The sequence below is a fragment of the Pristiophorus japonicus genome, chromosome 2 (genome assembly GCF_044704955.1).
Source record: "Pristiophorus japonicus isolate sPriJap1 chromosome 2, sPriJap1.hap1, whole genome shotgun sequence".
Taxonomy (NCBI): Eukaryota; Metazoa; Chordata; class Chondrichthyes; family Pristiophoridae; genus Pristiophorus; species Pristiophorus japonicus.
The window spans coordinates 276,094,320-276,121,298 of NC_091978.1; the positions used below are offsets into that span (position 1 = coordinate 276,094,320).

Here is a 26,979-nt window from a genome sequence, read left to right on the forward strand (position 1 = left end):
ATGACTTCCACACCAAAACTAACATACCCATTTGTAAAAGCCAGCCGGTTTTAGACTCTGCCCAATTACTTTTGACATTGACTTCAATAGAAAAGAAAAAAATTGGGGGTGAGTGGCGTGATGGGGGAGTGTAAAATGCACATCCGATTCGCTATTGCCCAAAACGAATTTCATCCCCAATAATTTTAACTACAGTTTTCTGTCTCTGCATAATATAAGTCATTACATCACTCATACAGCGGAAATATTTCCCCTCCTTAGAAAGGTTTATATACTGTAAGCTCCTAGGAAAATATTGTACTCAAAGGGTTTTGTAAAGAAAATAAGACTTCCATGGATTTTAATTAAAAGCCTATGTCAGTAAGTACATTGTACCATTATCCGCTATACTCGTTACCAACAAACACCAACTCTAGTAATTGGCCTATTTATTTGACCAACTTTGGACTTATGCCACAATTCATACATGGTTTATAGATCATTCTAATGAATGCTCTTGTGTGAGTACACAAAATGTGACTCACCTTTTAGAGATATTTCCACATTTTAATAAGTGTGAAAACAATTCTTCCGACATCCCTTTCATTCTTTTAGCGATAATCCTAAACTTATTCCCTCTAGTTACCAATTCAACAATCAGTGGAAACAATCCCACTTGCTTTAGTAAAATACAATCTACATAATCCTATTCATGCGCTTAAACTCACGTGGTTTGCAATCGTTTCACCCATAAATAAAATGAGCTTATGCTAAAGAAGAGAAGAAAATCATTGACAGCATAAAACACAAAGCTGAATGAGGAATGAGATACGCTTGAATTTTCACTACGAACCTTGTGATGGCTCAAGGTTCACACGTACTTTCCATCATTGCAATGGAAGTGCAAAAATGGATTAAGAAAAGGAGAAACAAATGGATGCAAGGGACTCAAAGAAAATAACTAGTTCAAGATTGGTAACATTGGTAACGTTGTTATGCAAAAATTTGCACTGACAAAAAATCAAAAGAAATGGTGACTATTTCCATGCTGGAATTTTAATTCAAACCGTTCAATCGACACATATTTAAGTAATAAAATCTCTTAAATTCTCTTTGTAGATCTTTCATCTTTACTCACTGCAGACCAAGAGAAGATTTTAGAATTTCACTATTACTGTGGGGATCAACAGGACAGGATGGGGGGGAAAGCAACCAATATACCGAACACCAGGATACTAGATGAAGGAACAAAATACTTGCAATTTAAAGATCTACTTGAAAATTACAAAGACCTTTGAGCAGCTATTGTTCATGGAGTAGGGTCATACACTTGATCAAAACCACTTTGTTGACGATGTTGAAAAGAGAGCATAGAGAGTCAGAGAAATGACAGAATGAGGCCATTGTGCCTGTGCACTTCAACTGGAGCCGTCTACTCTAATCCCAGTTCCCTGGGGCCCAATTTTCCCCAACCCCTTTTGTCGGTGCGCTTACCCTAAATACGCTGACTTTGCGCGCTGGAAACGGCACCGAAAAAAAGTGGTCCCCATCCTGCTCGCTCTGCCGATTCTCCGGTGTCCCAGCTTGACGTACACACTGCAGTGGAGGGGGCGGAGCAACAGCCCAGCGCAGAAAACACTGCCAGCAGCTGCGCGCATGCGCAGTGAAGTCTGCGCACATGCTCCTCGCCCTTCCAGCGTGTCCTGCGGGCTGTGAGCAGGACCCGGTGCTCGCCGCACCCTATCCCCGGCCAAGTGGCCTCCCGCACAGGTCGGCCGGCCCGCTGACTTCCCGGGCCGAGGTAGGACTTGAGTTTTATTTTTTATTTATTGAGGGTTGTGCTTTGTTTAGTGAGGAGAGTTTTGATTGGGGGTGGGAGGAGGAGAGTTTTGATTGGCGGGGGGGGGGAAACTTTAAAAAAATACTTGTTTCTGGCATAAAGATAGGACTTCTATTTTTTATTTGTTATTGATTGATTGCTTATTACTTTTTGTGCTTTGTTTAGTGCTTTGTAAGTCTTGGTACTTTAAATGTACTAACCTGTGCCGAATTCTTAACTGCCCGCAATGTTTTTCAGAGCTGGCCACATACACTGACCTAAGTCGATTTGGAGTAAGTTTTAGCTGGCCAAAGTGGCATAAATAGCCAAAACTGGCGTAAGTGGCTGGGAATGCCCCCTTTTGAAAAAAAAACTCAACTAAAAAAAATCGTACCTGAGTTACTCTGGAGCAAGTTTATTGCAAAAAATGGCGTTTTTTAACTTACGCAAGAAAAACCAACTTACTCCAAAAAAATTGGAGCAAGTCATGGCCAAAATTGGGCCCACTGCTCTTTACCAGTATCTTTTTATATTCTTCTTTTCCAAATATTTATCCAAGTCCCTTTTAAATGCTGTTATATTCTCTGCCTCAATAGCCACTTGTGGGTACAAATTTCCACATTTTAATAAATGTATGAAAATAATTCTTCCAGCTTCCCTTTCATTCTTTTAGTGATAATCCTAAATTTACACCCTCTCGTTACCAATTCAATGAGTGCAAACAATCTAACATTGCCCTCGCAAAACTTTTCATTATTTTGACAACCTCTATTAGATTTCCTCCCTTGTACTTCTCTATCCCAGAGATAAAAACAGCAAATTTTCAAGCTGATAACTTCTCATTCCAGGAATTATTTTAGTGAATCTGTACTGTACCCTTTACATATTAACATATTCTGAGCCTTGGAAGCAAAAAGGTTTTGGTGGGACTAGATTAATTTCAGTGAAGACCAACATGTGTCACGAGGTGGAAGCTAGGCAGGGGCTATGCAGTTTTGCATGGGGAGGGATGAAAAGAAAACTTTGAAAATAAATTATCTCAGTACACTCTGTCATACTTGCCATGTGGCCAGGTAAAGAGTACCACTGGCGAAGATCTGAGAGAGTATGTTACCTGCACATACTCTCAATGGTGTGGTGGTATGGGGAGGGAAAATTAACTTTAAAAAAGATGGTGGAACTGAGTTACGGGCTGAGTTTAAAGAAAAGTTAGATCTTTAGCATATGTCTATCAGCATTTGGTGAAGATGATGCGAAGTAAGGTGCAAAGAAGTGAAAATTCATCTCGTATCATTGGAGAAGTATAGTCACTGCAACTCAGGGAGATAATTATTTCTAAACAAAACAGCTTTTATCTGAAATCACGGAAGAAAAATCGATACATCCACCAAGCTTTTATTCCGCTTGCCAACCTTTTCCATTCACTTCTCTCCTGAAAGCAGTGATACCTTGCTGGAGTATAGCCCCATGGATACTAGTTGCCCTCTCTTATCTTACTCAAGTGGCCATGACTTACCTGTAAGCCCTGACAGTGAAAGCCATGTTTATGATAATATTTAGGTGAATGAAAATGTTTTAAATGTTACTATGTCAAAACTGGACTCTTCCCACTACAAACATTTAAATTAGGCACCCACGTGGCAGATGCCAGTCAGAGCACTGAAAAATATCAAGCAGTCTGGACACCCTGCTGGTCTCCTCCTCTCACAAGCTCCACAACACAACCCTGTAGAGGGAGGGATGGGTTAACACAAGAATCCAAACCGCCACTAGTCTGCAGTTGTACAGAACAAGTGACCCAACTCAAAAGTATGTGTGGATGGTTTAGGATAGACCTTATGCCTACTTGTTCGACTGTACTGCCCCACAGGATGTTTCCTCAGACCTGAAGCATGATACATCACTGTATGAATCTGCACAATTAAATTGACAATGTCCCATTCTGTAAATGTCATTTTAAAAATATATGCCAGTACTGTGAATCCAGTAAATGTTTTCTTTCAAAAAATGTTTCTGAAAATTTAGAATACATGGACCATTATTTTTTAAATGTTTATCGGTTTTCCTGTTTCAACATATAATGTTTGTTTGTAATGTTTAGTTTCCTGAACAACAACTTGTATTTATATAGCACCTTTAATGTAGTAAAACATCCCAACGTGCTTCACATGGGTATTATAAGACAAGTAATTTGATACCGAGCCACACAAGGAGAAGTTAGGGCAGATGACCAAAAGCTTGGTCAAAAGAGGTAGGTTTTAAGGAGTGTCTTAAAGGAGCAAACAGAGGTAGAGAGGTAGAGAGGCTTAAGGAGAGAGTTCCAGAGCTTAGGGCCTGGACAACAGAAGGTACGGCCACCAATGGATGAGCGATTATTATCAGGGATGCTGAAGAGGGCAGAATTAGAGGAGAACAGATATCTCGGGGATTTGTGGGGCTGGAGGAGATTACAGAGATAGGGAGAGGTGTGGCCAGGGAGGGACTTGGAAACAAGGATGAGAATTTCGAAATCGAGGTGTTGCTTAACTGGGAGCCAATATGTAGGTCAACGAGCACAGGAGTGATGGGTGAACGGGGCTTGGTGCGAGTTAGGAAATGGGTGGCCAAGTTTTGGATAACCTCAAGTTTATGTAGGGGAGATGGTGGCAGGCCAGTCAGGAGTGCGTTGGAAAAGTCAAATGAAATGTGTATGTGGGGTGGGGATGTAAATAAATCCATATTCTATTTAAATAATTTGTTTGCGAGCAAATACACAAAAAAACAAAGCCCACTTACCCATTCCAGTACCTGCTGGTGCTATTTCACGGGAAAAGAGTTCCAGAGCTTTCTTCTGCATGTGGTGAACCGCCAACCAAATAACAGCTTCTCGAGGATTCTGTACAACCAAACCAGAGCATTTTTAGCAATAATGGGCACTTCTATATTAACAATGAAACATTCATAAGAGCTAGAGTAAAAGCATCATTTAGATTTCTTTAATGTTTCATTCATTTCTGCAGCCTAATGTCGTGAATAAGAAAAATGTATGAAAGTATGACAGTTTGAAAAATAGGAAATATTTGGCGATAGCTTAAAAATAGCATCATAAAAGTATAATTTTTAAAAGGGACAAATGTGTGACAAATCCTTTAATGCACCACAACATGGAGAAGAAAGGCTTAAATAACTGACATTTGCCATCACGTGGATGGCTGCACACTCAGTTATGTCAAAACCCAAACTGGTAAAAAGACTGCAAAAATGTAGACACAATGGGCCCAAGTTTCGGGCCGCGCCTAGAACGGCGCAGCCCCGACCTGGACGGCCGTTTTTCGCGCCACAAAGTGCGCCTAAAAAAAACTTCCAGATTCTCCAGCTCCCGGCAGGTCCTCTGGCCCTCGGCGCGGCGCAGCAAAAGCTGTAGGCTGAGCTAGGTCCCTGCGCTGAAAACAGTGCCGGGACCTCTGCACATGCGTGCTACAGTGGGTGCGCATGTGCAGTAGCTCCAGGCGCCCAAAACTGTGTGGGAGGGGCCCGAAGCATGCAGCCCCTAGCCCTGGCCGAATGGGCTCACTGGGGCTGCGTGCATAAGGCTCCTCCCACGCCCAGCTCCTGTTTCCTCCAGACCGGACCCGACTTGACTCCCGCTCCCACCACCCCCCCACCGGACCGCACCCCCCCCTCCCCCCCCGACCCGACCTCCACTTCCCCCGCTCCCGACCTTCCCCCCCACTCCCCGACCGTCCTCCGCTCCCGACCGATCTCCCGCCGCCCCGACCAAGCTCCGCCCCCTCCCCCGACCGACCGACCCCCCCTCCCCGACCCGCGCTCCCCCCGATCCGCGCTCCCGACACCCCCGGACCCGACGCCACCTACCTGTCAATCAGGTAGGTCTAAGCTCGAAGTCTTGGGCCCGACCGGGCCCGGCCTGTTCAGCCTCCCTCTCCTTTCTCTCTCTCTCTCTCTCTCTCTCTCTCTCTCTTCCCCTTCCCCTCCCTCTCTTCTCTTCCTCCCTCCCCTCCCTTCTCTCACCCCCCCATCTCCCTCCCTTCTCTCCCCCCCTCCCTCCCTCCCTTCCCTCCCCTCCCTCCCTCCCTCCTCCCCTCCCTCCTTTCTCACCCCCCTCCCCTCCCTCCCTTCTCACCCCCCTCCCCTCCCTCCCTTCTCACCCCCCCTCCCTTCTCACCCCCCTCCCCTCCCTCCCTTCTCACCCCCTTCCCTCCCTCCCTTGTCACCCCTCTCCCCCCCACCCCCTCTCCCTCACTCCTCCTCCCCCTCCCCTCCACCCCTCCACCACCCCTCCCCATCCTCCCCCTCCCCTCCAACCCTCGCTGTCAGAAACACAGACACTGACAGACAGAGAGTGAGAGACACACACAGACAGACAGCACAGAGAGACAGAGAGATAGAGACACTGACAGAGACACACTGGGGGGTGGGGACATCCCAGCATGCTGTTGGAGGGCTCCCGGTGCTGCAGTCGGTAAGTAGAAAATGTTTTATTTATTGATTTAAAAAAAAAAATATTTCTTATTAATTTTTTTTGATTGATTTATTGATGTTTTTATCATTTATTATTGATGATGGCTCTTTATTTGTAATACTGAAGTGTTTAATGTTTGTAAACTTCCCTTTAAACCCCCCTCTCACCATTCCCTTTGCCTGATTTGTAACCTACGCCTGATTTTCTAAAGTGTAGACAATATTTTTTCGAGCGTACAAAAATCTTCACTTACTCCATTCTAAGTTAGTTTGGAGTAAGTTTTCACTGCCGAAACTTTGAAAACAGGCGTAAGTGGCCGGACACGCCCCCTTTTGAAAAAAACATTCTGTTCCAAAGTGAAACTGTTCTAACTGACTAGAACTGGAGCAAACTAAATGCCGAGAATTTGAATTTCTAAGATACTCCGTTCTACACCAGTTGCTCCAAAAAATCAGGAGCAACTGAGGCCATAACTTGGGCCCAATGATCCCTACACCCAAATCGCTCATTATGGTTTATAAAGTCATTTCACATACATCAGTCCTCTTTACAGCTTGACCTCCATAGGTTTCTTCAGATCCCAGAATCTGTACATTGACTGATTTGAAGTCATCCAGGCCCATCTGCTTGAACATGCGTCGCATCCTTCATAAATCAACAAAAGGACAGAAAGACTGGTTTAGAATCACTAACATTTCACCAAATTACAAAAGGTACAAGTATCAACACAGATTAACAGTGCTTTATTTTTAAATAGAGTATCTTCTATTGCTTAAAAATAGTCATGGGTAAAAATGGTAATGATGAAAGCGCATGTACATTGATAGAAATACGATGAATTCTCTGCTGCAATAAGGCTGTTCAGATTTCCAATTCATGTTATTGGTTATATGTTACTCTTATAAGTTTCATCCTTTACATCTCCATCATTTCCCAATATTACTTATTTTCTAGTTTTTTATTTATTTTGTTTGTTTTAGATCTTTTCAGTTTTCAGTTATATTTCCCTCATGAACCGCTCAGCATCAGACAATCTCCTTCACTGGACAGAGAAAGCACTGGGCTGTGGAACATTCCACAAAAGCCACCAGTAATCAGCTAATGAAAGCTAAACTTGTTTTTGTGGGGAAATTTTGTCATAAGTTTTGTTTTTCCTTTTTCCAACACACCTTTGTCAGCAAAACAACAGACTGCAGGCCTCCAGCAATGCTCTCCTCTGTCATCATCATCAAAGGCAGTCCCTCAGAATCGAGGAAGACTTGCTTCCACTCCTGAAGTGAGTTCTTTGGTGGCTGAACAGTCCAATACGAGAACCACAGACTCTGTCACAGGTGGGACAGATAGTCGTTGAGGGAAGGGGTGGGTGGGACTGGTTTGCCACACGCTCTTTCCGCTGCCTGCACTTGATTTCTGCATGCTACCGGCGTTGAGACTCGAAGTGCTCAGCGCCCTCCCAGATGCACTTTCTCCACTTAAGGCGGTCTTTGGCCAGGGCTCCCAGGTATCAGTGGGGATGTCGCACTTTATCAGGGAGACTTTGAGGGTGTCCTTGTAACGTTTCCGCTGCCACCTTTGGCTCGTTTGCAGTGAAGGAGCTCCGCATAGAGCACTTGCTTTGGGAGTCTCGTGTCTGACATGCGAGCTATGTGGCCTGCCCAGTGGAGCTCATCGAGTGTGGTCAGTGCTTCAATGCTTGGGATGTTAGCCTGGGCAAGGACGTTGATGTTGGTGCACCTGTCCTCTCAGGGGATTTGTAGGATCTTGCGGAGACATTGTTGGTCATATATCTCCAGCGACTTGAGGTGTCTATTATACATGGTCCATGCCTCTGAGCCATACAGGAGGGTGGGTATTACGTCAGCCCAGTAGACCATGAGCTTGGTGGTAGATTTGAGTGCCTTTTCTTCAAACACTCTTTTCCTCAGGCGGTCGAAGGCTGCACTGGCGCACAGCGATGTTGAATCTCCTCATCAATGTCTGCTTTTGTTGATAAGAGGCTCCCGAAGTATGGGAAATGGTCCACGTTGTCGAGGGCTGCGCCATGGATCTTGACGACTGGGGGGGGAAGTGCTGTGCGGCGAGGACAGGCTGGTGGAGGACCTTTGTCTTACGGATGTTAAGCGTAAGGCCCATGCTTTTGTATGCCTCAGTAAATACATCGACTATATCCTGGAGTTCAGCCTCAGAATGTGCGCAGATGCAGGCGTCGTCCGCGTACTGTAGCTCAACGACAGAGGTTGGGGTGATCTTGGACCTGGCCTGGAGGCGGCGAAGGTTAAACAGATTCCCACTGGTTCTGTAGTTTAGTTCCACTCCAGTGGGGAGCTTGTTGACTGTGAGGTGTGAGGAAGATTGAGAAGAGAGTTGGAGCGATGACGCAGCCGTGTTTGACCCCGGTCTGGACATAGATTGGGTCTGTAATGGATCTGTTGGTAAGGATCACGGCCTGCATGTCGTCGTGGAGCAGGCGAAGAATGCTGACAAACTTTTGGGGGCATCCGAAACGGAGGAGGACACTCCATAGACCCTTGCGGTTGAAGTGTCAAAGGCCTTTGTAAGGTCAAAAAAGGCCATGTATAAGGGCTGGCGCTGCTCCCTGCATTTTTCCTGCAGCTGTCGTGCTGCAAAGATCATGTCCGTTTTGCCCCATAGGGGACGAAATCCTCATTGTGACTCTGGGAGGAGCTCATCAGCCACAGGGAGAAGATGGTTGAGGAGGATTTTAACAACAACTTTCCCAGTGGCTGATAGCAGGGAGATTCCCCTGTAATTGCCGCAGTTGGACTTGTCCCCTTTTTTAAAGATGGTCACGATCACTGCATCTCTGAGATCTCCCGGCATACTCTTCTCCCTCCAGATGAGAGAGATGAGATCATGTATCCGCGCCAACAGCGCCTCTCCACCATACTTTAGCACCTCAGCAGGGATTCCATCCACTCCCGTAGCCTTGTTGTTCTTGAGCTGTCTTATGGCTTTTCCTACCTCATGCAACGTGGTGGTGTCACTGAGGTGGTGGCGGGTCGCATGCTGCAGGGTGGAGTCGAGAACACTTGAGGCAAAGGCAGAGTCTCGATTGAGGAGATCTTCGAAGTGCTTCTTCCAATGGGCCCTGAATGCCTCGGTGTCCTTGATGAGTGTTTCCCCGTTCTTGGCCAGCAGCGGGTTGGGGCCTTGGGAGTTTGGACCATAGGTGACCTTGACTGCGATGAAGAATCCTTGCACATCATGGCTGTCGGCCAATTGTTGTATCTCCTGTGCTTTCTCCATCCACCACCTGTTCTTTAGCTCCCGAGTTTTTTGTTGGACCTCAGCCTTGAGCCGCCTGTAATGTTGCTTTGCTGCTCCCGAGTTGGGTTGTTGCTTGAGGCTCAGAAATGCTCTGCGCTTGCGATCTATTAGTTCTTGGATCTCCTGATCATTCTCATCGAACCAGTCCTGGTGTTTTCTGGTTGAGTGACCAAGTGTCTCTTCGCAGGCACTGGTTATAGAGGCCTGGAGGGCAGACCAAGCGCTGTGGGCATTCAGCATCTCAGGGTTATCAAGACACGCCAAGTTAGCTGTGAGGCGCTGGCTGTATAGGGCTCTCTTAGCTGGGTCTTTAAGTGCCCCGGCATTAACTTTTTTGCAGCACTGCTTCCGCTGTCCCTTCTGCTTTGGAGCGGAAGCAGTAGCGGCAGAAGAGGTGGAAAGGGAGGAGAGGGTTGCATAAGGAGATAAATAGGGTTGGGGGAGGAAAAGTGGTAAGGGAAGAGAGAATGCGGGAAGGGGGGAAAAGGAGGGTAAATCCACAGCCAGGAATAATAACAATCTAGGTTACTCCCTGGGGTCTGCTTGTTTCAAGAAAAATAGTTGATCTCTGCAGGGAAGAGGAAAATAAAAGTTTCCAACAAAGTCTACAATGTAGAAAGTTTCTTTTCCCCCAAAATAATTTTCATTTTATTTGAAGGGGGACCGAAATTCAAGGTCTCAGAAAGACCCGTTACTGTCCGTTTGCGGTGGCCATGCAGCGGAATCCCGTGGCCGCCGCTTTATCGTCAAATGGCCAACCCGACCCAAATTCAGGTCAGGGATTTTTCTGCCTGGTTCCGATTCCGCTCGATCTTGATGACCGCCGCAAGTGCGTCATCTGAACGCGCATTGCCGCTCTCCCTCACCTGAAATAAAATCCACCCAAAATTCACCTAAATCCATCGACCCCCTGCCGTGCGGTGCCACCGACAGCTTTTTGTGCCGATGCACCTTATCCGCACTGAGTGTGGCCCGGCAGCACAGCGGCCCTTCAAGGGGAGGGCCTATGCCATGGCTCCCATCTATTTATTTTTGCCGGCCGACATCCCAATCGGCAAGATAGTGTCCACGGGTTTGGCCGGGCCGCCAACGGCAGCCTGGCACCCCCTCTTGGGTGCCAAAGGCCACTGGCCCGGCCGAAACCCTCCCAGGTGGGCTAGTAGCCGAAGATTTAAAATGCCCAATTCTCTCCCCTTTAATTGAGGGGAGAGAGCGTGGTGACGCACACGCGGTATGATTGAGAGTGGCGGAATTCTGGTCCCAACCGAAATTCAGCTCCTTTCTGTCGATCTCCCGCCCGCACTGTGACCGACTTCTTTTGGGACTTTGAAAAAATGTCAAAGTCTTGAAAATCAATCATCCAGCTGCAGCAAGGATCCCTGTGGTTAAAAACAGAAAAAAAATCATATGTGCGCCATCTTTTTTGTGCAACTGAATTTTGGCTGCAGGGAATAACTTGGAATATACCATCCCCACTCCAGTGCAGGCACAATGGGCTGAGTGGCCCTTTTCTGTGGTTGAAAATTCTATGATTCTATGTGCAAGATAATGTTTTTATTTCTAATAAGCATACCTCTTTAAAATACTCTCTGCTGTCCTTCTTCCCTTCTCTACAGACCGGGATCCTCCCACTGGGCAAACAGCTGTGGCTCGGTACCCATCTAAATATGTAGCACAAACCTAAATACCAAGAAGTATGGAATAAAATGATGCTCAGTAGTAAAGTCTGATGTCAGCTTTTCACATATTGTATAAAAAACAGCATCAATTTTATTCAATGCCATTGCAGAATGATCTACACCATTTAACTGTACAGAGTATTGGTGAGGCTACACCTAGAGTACTGCTTACAGTTTTGGTCTCCGAATTAAAGGAAGGATATACTTGCAATGGAGGTTGTTCAGAGAAGGTTCACTAGGTTGATTCCGGAGATGAGGGGGTTGACTTATGAAGATAGGTTGAGTAGGTTGGGCCTATAATCATTGGAGTTCAGAAGAATGAGAGGTGATCTTATCGAAACATATAAGAGTGGGCTCGACAAGGTCGATTCAGAGAGGATATTTCCACTCATAGGGGAAACTAAAACTAGGGACATAGTCTCAGAATAAAGGGCCGCCCATTTAAAACGGAGATGAGGAGGAATTTCTTCTCTCGGAAGGTTGTAGATGAGATGGAATTCTCTGCCCCAGAAAGTTGTGGAGGCTGGGTCATTGAATATATTTAAGGTGATGATAGACAGATTTTTGAGCGATAAGGGAATAAAGGGATATGGGGAGCGGGCAGGGAAGTGGAGCTGAGTCCATGATCAGATCAGCCATGATCTTAGTAAATGACGGAGCAGGCTCGAGGGGCCAAGTGGCCTACTCCTGCTCCTATTTCTTATGTTCTTAAATCCAATTTATTGGTTACAGGGTGGGGGGGTGAGAGAGGGAACATAAGAGACAAAATTGCAGAGACTATTAGGATGGTGTGGCTGTGGATAGATGCAGAAGAAACTTACTGAGATGATACCATAGATAAGAGGCTTTAGTTATGAGGAGAGATGATGGAAACCCAGACTCTTCTCATGAGAACAAAGAAGGATAAGAGAAGATGTAATAGAGGTATTCAAAATTATATGAGGTTTTGACAAAGTAAATCAGGAAAAACTATCCACTGGTCAGTGAGTCAGTAACCAGAGGGAAAAAAATTAAGACCATCACCAAAGACTGGAGAGAGGGGTCAGGAGATATTTAAAAAAAACTTAAACACACTTTCACACTTTGTGTAAATAAGAATTTAGTTTCTTCTAGTTTGAATCGTTGTGCTGGATTTTAGGCTTTTCTGTTTTCGGGGTGAAAACGGAGGCAGATGGAAAAGTTACCGGCCGGGAATAGGTTGTGCTTTAGTAAGGAAGTTTGGGCATCTGGGCCCTGCGCCAGGGTTAGGGTTAGGGTTACTCACAATGGGAAACTCACAAACTCACAAGTGTGCGCTCCGAGAGAGGCCGTGGGAGGGAACCTTTAAAAAAAAACCACAAAAACATCGCCCACCAAACCACAACACAAATCGCTAAAATTTAAAAGAACAAACACTCGCACTTACCTTTACAGCACTTTACCTTCCTCACCGCCGCCGGCATGGCTGGATCGCTCTGGTTTCCCAGGTGGTCATTGCGAGGTGCGATTCCAGGCGTATGGGTCAGGTTCGAGTCAAAACTCGGATGGTGTCGCAACGAGAGGCGTTGCACACCCAGCACAGCTCTTCCTGGGGGGGCTGCTAAGCGCCGCTGCAAAACCCGACCCGAGGATCGCGACTGGTCACAGGAGACCTCGCCGCCCCAATCCAGCCCTTTGACTCCTTATTCTACTCTCACTATTTGACTTAAAATAATATCCACCTTTTCCATTCCCATAACAATCTTATATATTTTTTATAAGATCACCTCGCAGCCACCCGCTTTCCATGCTGAAAAGTCCAATTTTCTCAGCAACCAGAACGAGAAGCAGTATTCAAATTCAAGGTATAATCTCACCACTGCACGATACATAATAAAAACAGAAAATGCTGGAAATCTCAGCAGGTTAGGCAGCATCTGAGGAGAGGAAGCAGAGTTAACATGCTCTCTTCAGATGCTGCCTGACCTGCTGAGATTACCAGCATTTTCTGTTTTTATTCCAGACTCCAGCATCTTCAGTATTTTGCTTTTGTATAAGAGCACTATACAGTTTGGTCACAATTGCCTCTGACTTGCTTTCCCCATGTCGCTCAACGTTGTATTGGCTTTGTTGATTGTTACTCTGAACTTGTTGTGCATATTGAGTATCGAGTCTACTAAGATTCTGAGGTCTCTTTCGGCTTCATCCGTGTCTATTATAAAACGATTCATGGAGTACAGTATTGCCTATTTTTCCTTCCGATTTCCTGTACTTTACACTTGTCTACTTTACACTGACTATTGCACGATGGGCCGTAAGGCCTCCTCTGCGCTCTTTGATTCTATTGGTCAAGGAGCCTGTCTGTTATGCGTACCATTCTGTTGATGGTGATGGTGAGTTTGTTAACGCTGCATGTTAATAATTGTTCTGCGAAGGCCAATGCTGTCGTTATATTGATTTCCTCTCCAGAGACTTGAGCTCATAAATCTAGACTGACATGCCAGTGCAGTACTGAGGGAATGCTGCACTGTCAGAGGTGCCGTCTTTTAGATGAGATGTTAAACCGAGGCACTGTCTGCTCTCTCAGGTGGATGTAAAAGATTCCATGGCACTATTTCGAAGAAGAGCTGGGATGGTTTCCCTGTGTCCTGGCTGATGTTTATCCATCAATCAACAGAACAAAAACAGATTATCTGGTCATTATCACATTGCTGTTTGTGGGAGCTAGCTATGTGCAAATTGGCTGCCTTGTTTCCCACATTACAACATTGAGTACACTTCAAAAAGTGCTTCATTGGCTGTAAAGCACTTTGGGACATCTGGTGGTCATGAAAGGCGCTATATAAATGCAAGTCTTTCTTTTCTGCATTAAGTTTTATCTTTCATTTTTCTATCCATTTACCGGTATGTATTTTATTCAACTGTGGTTTCTGAACTGTCTCCTTCAATTCCACTGCCCCTCCTAGTGAGGTATCATCTACAAATTTGAACAGTTTCAAGCCTATTTACATCTTTTAGGGTTTTCACCGCTTTACCAATTGCCCTCTTACTGTTGTGTTTAGTCTCTGCAACTATACTTTTCTCTAGGTTCATTTTTGCTCCTCCAATCAGCCTTTGGTGTGTTTTTGCTTTTTCTTATATTCATCCAAATGAACCCCTTTCCCTTGCTCCCTGCACAATTTGTAGAGGTTATTCTTCCGCTTTATCTCACTTTTAATATGGTTGTTAATCCATTTAAGCTCTTGTTTCTTTAGTCTGAGCTCGTTGGTTTCAGGAATGTATAAATCCCACAGGCTCAGCAATACACCTTTAAAGGTGTTCCACTTGTTTTCTACTGGTGTTGTTCAACAACTTACCCCAATCAATTTTCTTTTGTTGTTCCCCCATTATTTTGAGTTTATTGCTTTTAAAGCCAAATAATAATAAAAGGTATATTGGGAAAGGGTAGATGAATGAGACAAAGGGCTGGATTTTTGGTTGCCTAACGCATCAGTTAGCAGCCAGAGGATGCGTTAATGGGAGCGTGAGGTTACCGACTGGAATCGCAGCATTTAACGCCCCGACCGAAAATTCATTGGAGGCAAAATTCATAGGATGCAAAGTAGCGCCTGGCTGCTGACGATCACTCCAATCATGACATCAGTCCTGGTGCAACACCCCCGCTTGCGCCCTGGTCGGTAAATTAGGTGCGGCAACCTCATTTAACGGTTACCAAGAACAATGTCTGGAAAAACAGTCAGTACAGACTTGCAGAGTTATTAACTGGTGATGAGGAAGCGCTTCCCTCAGAGGTCACAGTCAGTGCAACGTTTGCACACAGTACGGTGGTGAGCCTCTGAGTTTGCAGCAGCAGGCATACCAGTTAAGTTTGAGAGAAAGTTATTTCTAAAACTTCAATGGGGGCATTACTTGTTCGCCAGCGTCGCATTCTACACGCTCTAGCAAGGCGTCGTGAAAAAAGAAGGGCTGTTGGCCATGTCAGTGGCCGAAGAAGGAGAGCCCCCTAGATGTCGGGGCAGGAGGCCTTACCGGCCACGGCTTTATCAGCGCCAATGCTCATACATGGACCTCTCCTAAGAGCAGTGTGTCAGAAGACTGCGCTTCCGAAAGGAGGTTGTTACAGAGATATGCCATCTCCTGCAGGAAGACCTGCAGCCTCACATCGGCACCAGGATTGCACTGCCCGTCACAGTGAAGGTCCCGATGGCATTCGCCTTCTATGCCTCCGGCTCCTTCCAGACTGCATCAGGGGACATATGCTGCGTCTTTCAATTTGCAGCACATCGCTGCATTCACGACGTCACACAGGCTCTCTACACCCACTGAATGGACTTCATTACCTTCCCAATGAGCAGGAAGAAACAGGATGAGCACGCATGTGGGTTTGCCAGATTGGCGGGCTTCCCGAGGGTACAAGGAGCAATTGACTGCATGCAAATAGCCTTGCGAGCACCATTCCAGAATGCAGAGTTCAGAAACAGAAAGGGATGCCACTCCCTAAATGTGCAGCTGGTGTGCGACCACACGCAGCGCATCCTCGCAACCAATGCTCGCTATCCTGGAAGCGCACATGACGCCTTTATCCTGTGGGAGAGCACTGTGCCGTGACTGTTTCAGCCACCACGGGAAGGCCGAGCTGGCTGCTCGGGGACAAGGGATACGGCGTGGCCACCTGGCTAATGACCCCGTCTGCAACCCCACCACAGATCCAGAGGAACGCTACAGTGAGAGCCTTAACGCCACCCGCAACATCATAGAGCAGACTATAGGGGTGCTGAAACAGTGATTCCGATGCCTAGACCATTCTAGGGGCAGCCTTCAATACTCTCCTCAACAGGTCTCACTATTCATTATGATGTGCTGCATGCTGCACAGCTTGGCCATCATGAGGGCCCAAGCCTTGCCAGTGGGGATCACATGGCCACTTCAGGAGGACAAGGAAGAGGGGGAGCAGGAAGAGGACCAGGAGTCTGCCGACACCCCGAATATCCAGCAAGATGGCGATGACCAGCAGCAGCGATAGAGGAGACAGCGACCCAATGTTGTTTTCGGCGGCAGGGCTATTCGGTGGCGGCTCATAATGAAGTGCTTCGCTTGAATGGAGTGTGCTGAGGGATGCAGCTATGAATGAGCGCGCATTGTGCAATGATAATGCCACATCTCCAGAACAAGTTAACAGTCACACACCAGAGGCTGATGGAAATGTTCAATGTAACATCTTATTGCAAACACATCCCTCAAAAACCCCAGCCCCCTCAAAAAAAAACAAAATGGAGCACCCGCCCCTTCAAATTATTTAACAAACATCAGGCCTTGCCCATTTTCCTCCAAACCCCAGCCCCTCAAATATAACAAAGTGGAGCAGATGCCCCTTCAAATTAAACAACATATGAGTGACTTATGCACCAATATGTGAATGGGACCCATGGGGACACCTTCAATTAGCTTATTTTGCATAGGTATTTACCACCCCTCTGCTTCACCCCCCCGCCCCCTTGCCTACTGCTCCTCCTCAATGGTTCCTCAGTGCCTGCAGCAAGGCCATTTGAGGGCTGCTGTGTGTCGGAGGAATGCAGGTCAGATGGCCTAAGATGACGTCCTTGGTCAGCTGTGGGCATGGAGGACCCGACTGCTGACTGCACCGGCTCAGGATGGGCGACAGCAGTGTAGGGTGGCTGGGGTGCGGGCGGTGTCGGGTGCAAAGGCAGACTGGCAGTGGCGAGGGGCGGGATGCTGTCATTGTGAGGAAGGACAGCACCTTCCATTTCTAGCAGCACACTGCCACTCCTCCAGGACGGCGCCAGAGCATCAGGAGCAATATGTGCCTCCACAGATTGCTGACCTGCTGCGGCACCGTCTGCTCCCCGTCCAACTGTGGGGAAGGCAGAGAGGATAGCGGCAGTCACAGCTTGCATGGCAGCACTCTGAGACTGAATGAATGCAGGGAACGCCTGAAACACTGCAGTCTGCACTTGAACCGCTGAAGTCTGAGTGTCAACCGCTGCAGTCTGAGATTGCATGCCAGCAACCAGTATCTGCATGACATCACGAAGACCTTGCGTGGCTTCGGCCTGTGATGTCATGGTTCCTGCCATGTCAACCTTGGCACGTGCTGACACCTCTGAGACGCCACTGTGGCTCTCTGAGGCCATTTGCCGGTCTAGACAGGCAATGATGGTCTCAGTGGACTGCTGAGAGGCGTGGCCCATGCTGGATGCGGCCTCCGCCACACTCACACCAAGTGCAGCCATGCTCTGCGGCACAGTCCCCAATGCACCCATCATCTCACGGTGCATCTGCGCTGACTCCCTGTTCGGAGCCTCCCAATCATGGTCCTCATCTGCCTGACTCTTAGCAGGACTCCTGGGCCAACATATCCTCCAGAGAGCTGGCCCCCGAGCTTCCGCTCACACTGCACATTGCTGCAGGCCACTGGGTCCAGGAGCGTCAGCATCTGGGAAGCCCTGGAAGTTGCTGGCGTTCTCCCCTGAGCTGGTGTCCCCACTCACGGGCACTGGTGTCGGGTCCTGGTCGGTGGCCACACACGTCCTTCTCATCCTCCCCCTCGTGTGAGGACGCTGGCTGACGGGCAGGCTGCGGCACATTTGGTTCATCATCTGTAAGCACAAAGCAACACAAGTGTGGTTAGCAGCTGGGGAGGGGGCAGGATGGCAAGAAAGAGGAAGCATCGTTATTTTGCAGACACATATTGTAATGGGATGAAGGGTTAGGGCTGTCACAGAAAACGGACATCACATGGACAACCGCCAGAGTCCTACGGGGGCTCCGCTTGTCCGGCCGCCACCACTCTGACTGCTGGGCCCATGAGGACAAACACTCGCTCCTCAATTTTGTGAGGTCCTGCAGGTCTGGCTCCCCTCCTCCCATCCACTCCTGCTCTCGCCTGTTGTGGGCGAGCTTGGCCTGCAATGAGCAAAACAAGAGGTTGTCAGTGGGTCTGTACCTACTGCTGTGCAACATCTGTCTGTAGTAAGTGAGTCACTACTGATGTCATGACGTCTCAATGTCTGCATCTCAGACTGCATGGCAGCTCACAGTGGATGTGTAGAAGATGGGGTCTAGGCACAAGGAGGTATAAGTAAGTTAGAGGCTGTGACCGCATATAGAGAGTTAAAAGGTCTTGTTGGTGTCCTTAGGCTGAGTCGGGAGCTAGAAGGTGAGAGACACTTGGATGGGCGGGTCATGTCTGGGCAACGAGGAGCATGGCCTGTCACACATAGGGAAAGTGTGGGCAGTATGAAGCAGTGAGGCTCACATGAAGGCATTGCAAGGATAATGTAACAGGTACTCACCCTGATGATCCGAGTCAGGTCATTTATTTTTTCCCACATTGAGTAGCCATCCTGGGCACTGTGTCGGGGGCAGAGACGTGCTGTGCCACCTCCTGCCACAGCCTCCTGAAGACTCTGGGGGATGGCATTCGTCCCCCTCCAGGCAGCAGAACATCTTACTGCCGTTCCACGGCCTCCATGAGTGCCTTAAGGGCTGCAGCCAAGAAGCGATGCGCACTTTGTCTCGCTGCATCCGCATCCATCCTCCTGGACTCAGGTGATTGAATCTTGAAGTGCGCATGCTTCTAGTTGAGTTGCCGCACCTTTAAGACTCGGCTGTTCCCGGGATCTGACTTGGAGTTCCGTGCATGCGCAATGGGTCTGCCAAATTTTCCAACCAAACTTTCGTTATGGCACCCCCCCAGCTTTGGTGTGCAATGGCTGATTTAGCACTCCTGTCAGCTCTTCGCCTGAATGTGCTGAATTTCCGGGCGGAGGACGCAAACTTTTTCAGGCGATAAAATTACTGCTCCGCCTGGGTTACCGCCCCAAATGAGGCGCGACCGAATTTCCACCCCAAAGTGTATCGCTTTCTCAAAGAGCCGGTACTTGTACAACGGGTGTGTTGTAAAGTTTCAATGATTCTATGATTATATTTCTCAAAGTTCATTCTATCAGAGGGATCAAATGCTCATTCTCACCATAAATGATCATGTAAATCAATAGAATGTTATACTACCTTAACGTATTTCCTAATTTATGTACACATTATGGGCATGTTTAAAGTTGACTGAAATCGGTTTCTCAAATGTCAGTTTGGCTCAGTTGGTAGGACTTTACCTCCAATGCAGAAGCTGTGGATTTGGGCTCACTCCAAGACTTCAGCCTAAAACCTATGCTGACACTTCAGTGTAGTGGTTAGACATTACTGTATTGTTGGAGATATTGGGGAGGAAAATTGCTTCATGCCAAGTTCGGGGGTGGTAGCAGCTGCGAGGTGGGGGTTCCTGTGCCAGGTGTGGAAGTCTCGCCCCGCTCACATATTTGGGGTTACCGCCCGTTGCAGCTTCAGGGGATGCTCACAAATTTTTGCTCCAGGGTAAAAACGGGTCGTTGCACACAGTGATGACATCGTCATCGCCGGCGCAGGGCGCTACCGGTTACCGTCGCCGCTAAACTCCCGTGGAATTTAGAGGGAGTCGTTAACGGCGCCACGCCCGGCTGAAAAGTTGTTTATGCCCCGGGGGGCGCTAACGGGAGGTGTAAACAACTCCAATTTCTCCCCCAGTGTCTTTCAAATGACACAATAAACCAAGGTCCCATCTGTGCTTGTTCAGGTGAATGCTAAAGATCCCATTCTACTATCTGAAAAGCAGAGAATTTTCTGTGTGCAATATTCCTCTCTCTACCAACACTACATAAAATAGATGGAGTGGTTATTCATCTCATTGCTATTTGTGGGGCCTTTCCATGTACAAAATGGCTGCCACATTTATCCAAATAATAACAGTAATTGTACAACATAATTCATTCTAAGCGCAACACTTTCGGGCATTTAATCATGCTTCACATACTACATAATCCTACTCATATTGCATCATCCTCCACACGATGAAACATCTTCCACATATTAGTCATCAACCTCATATTGCATCATTATCCACATAATGCATAATCATCATCCTACACATTAGTCATAATCATTCTCCACATTATGAATTTCAAGAAACCATATGATTTATATTACACAACAACAAAACTGACAACTTAGTAAATGACATGTTTTACTTAATAGTTGAAAACATTTCCTTCCTCAGCACCTTGTAATTGTTAGATGGGGGCAATCCCTTTGCTCCCTGAACACGCACCGCTCCACCTTCTATATCTGCAAAAAAAAGTAAAAACAGCTTGCTTTAGTTTTGACACAGCATCATAGGAAAACAATTCGAATTGATCTTTTCATTCTTTTTAATAAATGCCTTTATAATGGTCCAGATTGTGTGTTAATAATAACTGTGAGGTAACAGTGCTGACCGTTATTATGGAGTAAATTGGACAGCAATTTCCAGAGTCCGCACATGTGCAATTAAATGCGGGAAACTGGAAGTTACGATCCGAGTTACCCTGCTCCTCCACAGGCTGCACTATAACAGAACCCCGCCAATAGACTCAGCATTGATATAGAAGCACTGGCGTAAAGTTGCGGTAGTTACCCACTCATCATCATAGGCAGTCCCTCGTATCGAGGATGACTTGTTTCCATGTCAAAAAGAGATGAGTTCACAGGTGTTTCAATGAAGGACCTAATATTCCAGGTCCCGAACCACATGTTGAAGGGTGGAAGATGCCTGTGTGTGGACTTTTTTAACGTGTAGTGGCCATTGCACACCAGCCACCACACGGACTTAACAGAGCTAGGTTTTGGTCCAGTGGCAAGAAATAACCAAGACAACTGGAGACCAGCTCCGCTGCACGGACCTAGTGCGCACACATATTGCAGTGTGGGCTAGCTCTTGCTGCCCCTGGGCCCTCGCCTCTTCTGGGCCCCGAACTCACGCCTCTCCTGGGCCCCGATCGATCACATGCTCTGCAATCTCTCGAAGCTCCTTCGCCCCGACCTCGTCGCTCCTTCGCCGCTCCTTCACCGCTCCTGCTGCAGCTGCCCACGCTCTAATCGGCGACCTGGACCTTGGTGTCGTCCAATCCAGCCACACCCTTCACAGGCATCATTCTCCAGCACATGCTGTACCTTGAAGTGGTATGCTCCTTTGAAAGCCCCGACCTGCTGATGGTTCTTGTATCTGTTAAAACCCCAGTTACAACTAATCCAGCAAGGCCCAACATTTAACAGCGATATTACCACGGAAAAGCCTAAGTTTCATGTCACAGCCAGTGTCGGAGTGGCCAAAACTTCAGGATTTTCACATTTTGATGCGCATGCGTTACATGAAGTTGAGGTCAGTTTCAGAGTGTAATAACAGCGAACACTGTTAGTACACAGTTATTACCCACCCCAAATTCTGGTCCATTGTGTTCCATTGCCATACTGTTGCATTGACCCTTTAACAGAGGTTAAATGCAGTATTGTTGATTTATATTATCAGGTTTTTTCTGATTGGGCAGAATTCTGCCACAAGTTTGTTTACCCCGAATGTTGTGCCATTGAATGAGAGGACATGGATTCAATCCTGTAACCCCAACCACAGTTCCTTCTATCATGTAGAGGCATTATGTGTCCATCCACTTTCCCACAGCAGGGAAGGTAGATTCAAGATACAATCACCCCAGATTGCCTACTAATTACTCATTAACATGCCAAAAAAGGTTTGGACTGGTGCATCCAGGAGTAAGTGAATTTTTAACAGTGTAATAAGTGAAAATTATTGTCAAACAACCTCGCTGAGTCTGAAAATTTTATTTTAGAAGTGTGGAATCTCATTCCTTCAGAAGCTAATTAGTGTTGGAGATTTAAAAAATAAAAAATATATATTTTATTACTTTTTACTTTTTTATCTCTCTTCATCCCATCTGCCTTTCCCAATCTTTATTTTACTTTCTGTACATGACTTAAATCTAATTTATACTTCCTGGTTTAGAATCTGTGTGGCTCAGTGAAGATGCTTCAATCTGATTGGTTGAAGAGCTTCGCTGTTGCTTGCTACTCACACACGCCACAAATGCTCTGTAGAGGGTGCCGTGCGGGGTCAGGTGCCCGATTAGAGCAGGGGCTGGACTTTGCACTCATCGCTCGGGCCCAAAAAATGGGCGATGTTCCGGCCTTAGCAATGCTTTAGCCTTCAGGATCGCTGGAAGATCGTCCATTTTTGGGACTGCTACTTTTGTTTTTTTGGGAGCGATAGCCTAGCGATGTGAAATGGGCCTCAGCGATGTGGAAGGCAAGGCTTCCCCAGCAATGGCCTTCTGCGCATGTGTTTTTTTTGCAACCAAGTTTTTCCATGATTCGGGAGGTCAGGGGTCATCCACGCATGCGCAGAAGGCAAAGGGAGGGGGAGAGAGAGGATAGAGAGAGAGAAGGAACGAAAGAGAGAGATAAGACTGTCACAATGTTGTCTTCTGATAATAGTGTGCATGATGTGGAGAGGGGGGGGTGGGAGGAGGAGGGCAAAACCCTTTTCCGATGAGGCAAACGAGGCCCTTGTCCAGGTGGGCTCAATTAACCCGGGGTGGGCGTGGAAAACCTCCACCCTGGATCTACAGAAACATTTGGGGCAAGATTGCCGACGTAGTGTCGTCAGTGTCCCACGAGGTGAGGGGGTCCGACCAGTGCCGCAAGCGCTGGAACAGCCTGGTGGCTTCGGCAAGAGTGAGTATGAAATAGATTTTAGATTGTAATGATTCACATAATATGTAAATCTCCAGGATTGAAATGAAGCTGGTTATTCTTGCATATAATCCCTGCTAAGATCTGGACAGGGCTCGTGGCCTGCCCCCTTTTTAAGTCTAATTTTGGCACCATTTCCTTTTGGGTTACGTTGGTGGATGGAGCACGACTGAGCACGGTGTCCGGTCACCTTTACCCAGACTGTGTCCGTCTCTCCGGCTGTTGTCACTTACACTGTGATCCAGCCTGGACTGGGGGAGAGCTGCCCTGGCTCACTGTCTGCCCTGAGACACTTTGCGACATTAGCTCCTGTCACTGCCGAGCTCAGCAGCTATCCTGATCCCCACCAACCCTGGGGGCCCTTCAATGGAGATTGTAGTCGAGAGAGATGTTTGTATCAAGCATTAGATCCTAAACACGATCTTTGTTATAACCTTGCATCAATTGTAGATACATAGAAACATAGAAAATAGGTGCAGGAATAGACCATTCGGCCCTTCGAGCCTGCACCACCATTCAATATGATCATGGCTGATACAAACCATATTAGCATATAACATTGTAAACTGTTGTCTTTCCATGATAGTACCTGATCAATTAGCTTATTCCATGCTCTTGTCACGTTTGCAGAGAAAGATATCTAACAACCGCAGTGAGCAGAGGCGCACCGGAGGAGGTCCTGCTCAGCTGCAGCAGCTAACTGACCTCGAGGAACGTGCGGCGGCACTAGTGGCAACCCACAGTTGCTCGGTCACCACCCATGGAGTTGCAGAACCCTCCCTTGCATGATGTGAGTAATGTGTAAAGCAATGTTAACATAGAAACATAGAAAATAGGTGCAGGAGTAGGCCATTCGGCCCTTCTAGCCTGCACCGCCATTCAATGAGTTCATGGCTGAACATGCAACTTCAGTTACCCTATTCCTGCTTTCTCGCCATACCCCTTGATCCCCCTAGTAGTAAGGACTACATCTAACTCCTTTTTGAATATATTTAGTGAATTGGCCTCAACAACTTTCTGTGGTAGAGAATTCCATAGGTTCACCACTCTCTGGATGAAGAGGTTTCTCCTCATCTCGGTCCTAAATGGCTTACCCCTTATCCTTAGACTGTGACCCCTGGTTCTGGACTTCCCCAACATTGGGAACATTCTTCCTGCATCTAACCTGTCTAAATCCATCAGAATTTTAAACGTTTCTATAAGGTCCCCTCTCATTCTTCTGAACTCCAGTGAATACAAGCCCAGTTAATTCAGTCTTTCTTGATAGGTCAGTCCCGCCATCCCGGGAATCAGTCTGGTGAACCTTCGCTGCACTCCCTCAATAACAAGAATGTCCTTCCTCAGGTTAGGAGACCAAAACTGTACACAATACTCCAGGTGTGGCCTCGCCAAGGCCCTGTACAACTGTAGCAACACCTCCCTGCCCCTGTACTCAAATCTCCTCGCTATGAAGGCCAACATGCCATTTGCTTTCTTAACCACCTGCTGTACCTGCATGCCATCCTTCAATGACTGATGTACCATGACACCCAGGTCTCGTTGCACCTCCCCTTTTCCTAATCTGTCACCATTCAGATAATAGTCTGTCTCTCTGTTTTTCCCACCAAAGTGGACAACCTCACATTGATCCACATTATACTTCATCTGCCATGCATTTGCCCACTCACTTAACCTATCCAAGTCGCTCTGCAGCCTCATAGCATCCTCCTCGCAGTTCACACTGCCACCTAACTTAGTGTCATCCGCAAATTTGGAGATACGACATTTAATCCCCTCGTCTAAATCATTAATATACAGTGTAAACAGCTGGGGCCCAGCACAGAACCTTGCGGTACCCCACTAGTCACCGCCTGCCATTCTGAAAAGTACCCATTTACTCCTACTCTTTGCTTCCTGTCTGACAACCATTTCTCAATCCATGTCAGCACACTACCCCCAATCCCATGTGCTTTAACTTTGCACATTAATCTCTTGTGTGGAACCTTGTCGAAAGCCTTCTGAAAGTCCAAATATACCACATCAACTGGTTCTCCCTTGTCCACTCTACTGGAAACATCCTCAAAAAATTCCAGAAGATTTGTCAAGCATGATTTCCCTTTCACAAATCCATGCTGACTTGGACCTATCATGTCACCTCTTTCCAAATGCGCTATGACGACATCCTTAATAATTGATTCCATCATCTGACCCACTACCGATGTCAGGCTGACCGGTCTATAATTCCCTGTTATCTCTCTCCCTCCTTTTTTAAAAAGTGGGGTTACATTGGCTACCCTCCACTCGATAGGAACTGATCCAGAGTCAATGGAATGTTGGAAAATGACTGTCAATGCATCCGCTATTTCCAAGGCCACCTCCTTAAGTACTCTGGGATGCAGTCCATCAGGCCCTGGAGATTTATCGGCCTTCAATCCCATCAATTTCCCCAACACAATTTCCCGACTAATAAGGATTTCCCTCAGTTCCTCCTCCTTACTAGACCCTCTGACCCTTCTTATATCCGGAATGTTGTTAGTGTCCTCCTTAGTGAATACGGAACCAAAGTACTTGTTCAATTGGTCCGCCATATCTTTGTTCCCCGTTATGACTTCCCCTGATTCTGACTGCAGGGGACCTACATTTGTCTTTACTAACCTTTTTCTCTTTACATATCTATAGAAACTTTTGCAATCCGTCTTAATGTTCCCTGCAAGCTTCTTCTCATACTCCATTTTCCCTGCCCTAATCAAACCCTTTGTCCTCCTCTGCTGAGTTCTAAATTTCTCCCAGTCTCCGGGTTCGCTGCTATTTCTGGCCAATTTGTATGCCACTTCCTTGGCTTTAATACTATCCCTGATTTCCCTTGATAGCCACGGTTGACCCACCTTCGCTTTTTTATTTTTATTCCAGACAGGAATGTACAATTGTTGCAGTTCATCCATGCGGTCTCTAAATGTCTGCCATTGCCCATCCACAGTCAACCCCTCAAGTATCATTCCCCAATCAATCCTAGCAAATTCACGCCTCATACCTTCAAAGTTACCCTTCTTTAAGTTCTGGACCATGGTCTCTGAATTAACTGTTTCATTCTCCATCCTAATGCAGAATTCCACCATATTATGGTCATTCTTCCCCAAGGGGCCTCGCACAACGGGATTGCTAATTAATCCTCTCTCATTACACAACACCCAGTCTAAGATGGCCTCTCCCCTAGTTGGTTCCTCGACATATTGGTCTAGAAAACCATCCCTTATGCACTCCAGGAAATCCTCCTCCACCGTATTGCTTCCAGTTTGGTTAGCCCAATCTATGTGCATATTAAAGTCACCCATGATAATTGCTGCACCCTTATTGCATGCACCCCTAATTTCCTGTTTGATGCCCTCCCCAACATCACTACTACTGTTTGGAGGTCTGTACACAACTCCCACTAACGTTTTTTGCCCTTTGGTGTTCTGCAGCTCTACCCATATAGATTCCACATCATTCAAGCTAATGTCATTCCTAACTATTGTATTATCTCCTCTTTAACCAGCAATGCTACCCCACCTCCTTTTCCTTTTATTCTATCCTTCCTGAATGTTGACTACCCCTGGATGTTGAGTTCCCAGCCCTGATCATCCTGCAGCCACGTCTCCGTAATCCCAATCACATCATATTTGTTAACATCTATTTGCACAGTTAATTCATCCACCTTATTACGGATACTCCTTGCATTAAGACACAAGGCCTTCAGGCTTGTTTTTTTAACACCCTTTGTCCTTTTAGAATTTTGTTGTACAGAGGCCCTTTTTGTTCTTTGTCTTGCGTTTCTCTGCCCTCCACTTTTCCTCATCTCCTTTCTGTTTTTTGCTTTTGTCTCTTTTTTGTTTCCCTCTTTCTCCCTCCATTGGTTCCCATCCCCCTGCCATATTAGTTTAACTCCTCCCCAACAGCACTAACAAACACTCCCCCGAGGACATTGGTTCCGGTCCTGCCCAGGTGCAGACCGTCCGGTTTGTCCTGGTCCCACCTTCCCCAGAACCGGTTCCAATGCCCCAGGAATTTGAATCCCTCCCTGCTGCACCACTGCTCAAGCCACGTATTCATCTGCGCTATCCTGCGATTCCTACTCTGACTAGCACGTGGTACTGGTAGCTATCCCAAGATTACTACTTTTGAGGTCCTACTTTTTAATTTAG

General features: G+C 46.8%; 1 protein-coding gene across 7 annotated transcripts in view; it reads right to left on the reverse strand.

Annotated features, from left to right (window-relative positions):
• The window catches only part of lratb.1 (lecithin retinol acyltransferase b, tandem duplicate 1), a 309,269-nt gene that overhangs the window by 126,629 nt on the left and 155,661 nt on the right, over window positions 1-26,979 (reverse strand). For 6 of the 7 annotated variants that reach the window (XM_070871411.1, XM_070871416.1, XM_070871410.1 and 3 more), the window contains 4 exons: window positions 20,298-20,362; window positions 11,122-11,228; window positions 6,797-6,905; window positions 4,574-4,673 (listed from right to left, as the gene is read on the reverse strand). In XM_070871411.1, coding sequence (XP_070727512.1) covers window positions 4,574-4,673; window positions 6,797-6,905; window positions 11,122-11,228; window positions 20,298-20,362 — 381 coding nt within the window. The remainder of the gene's footprint in view (window positions 1-4,573; window positions 4,674-6,796; window positions 6,906-11,121; window positions 11,229-20,297; window positions 20,363-26,979) is intronic. The other variant, XM_070871414.1, reaches the window with a different exon arrangement.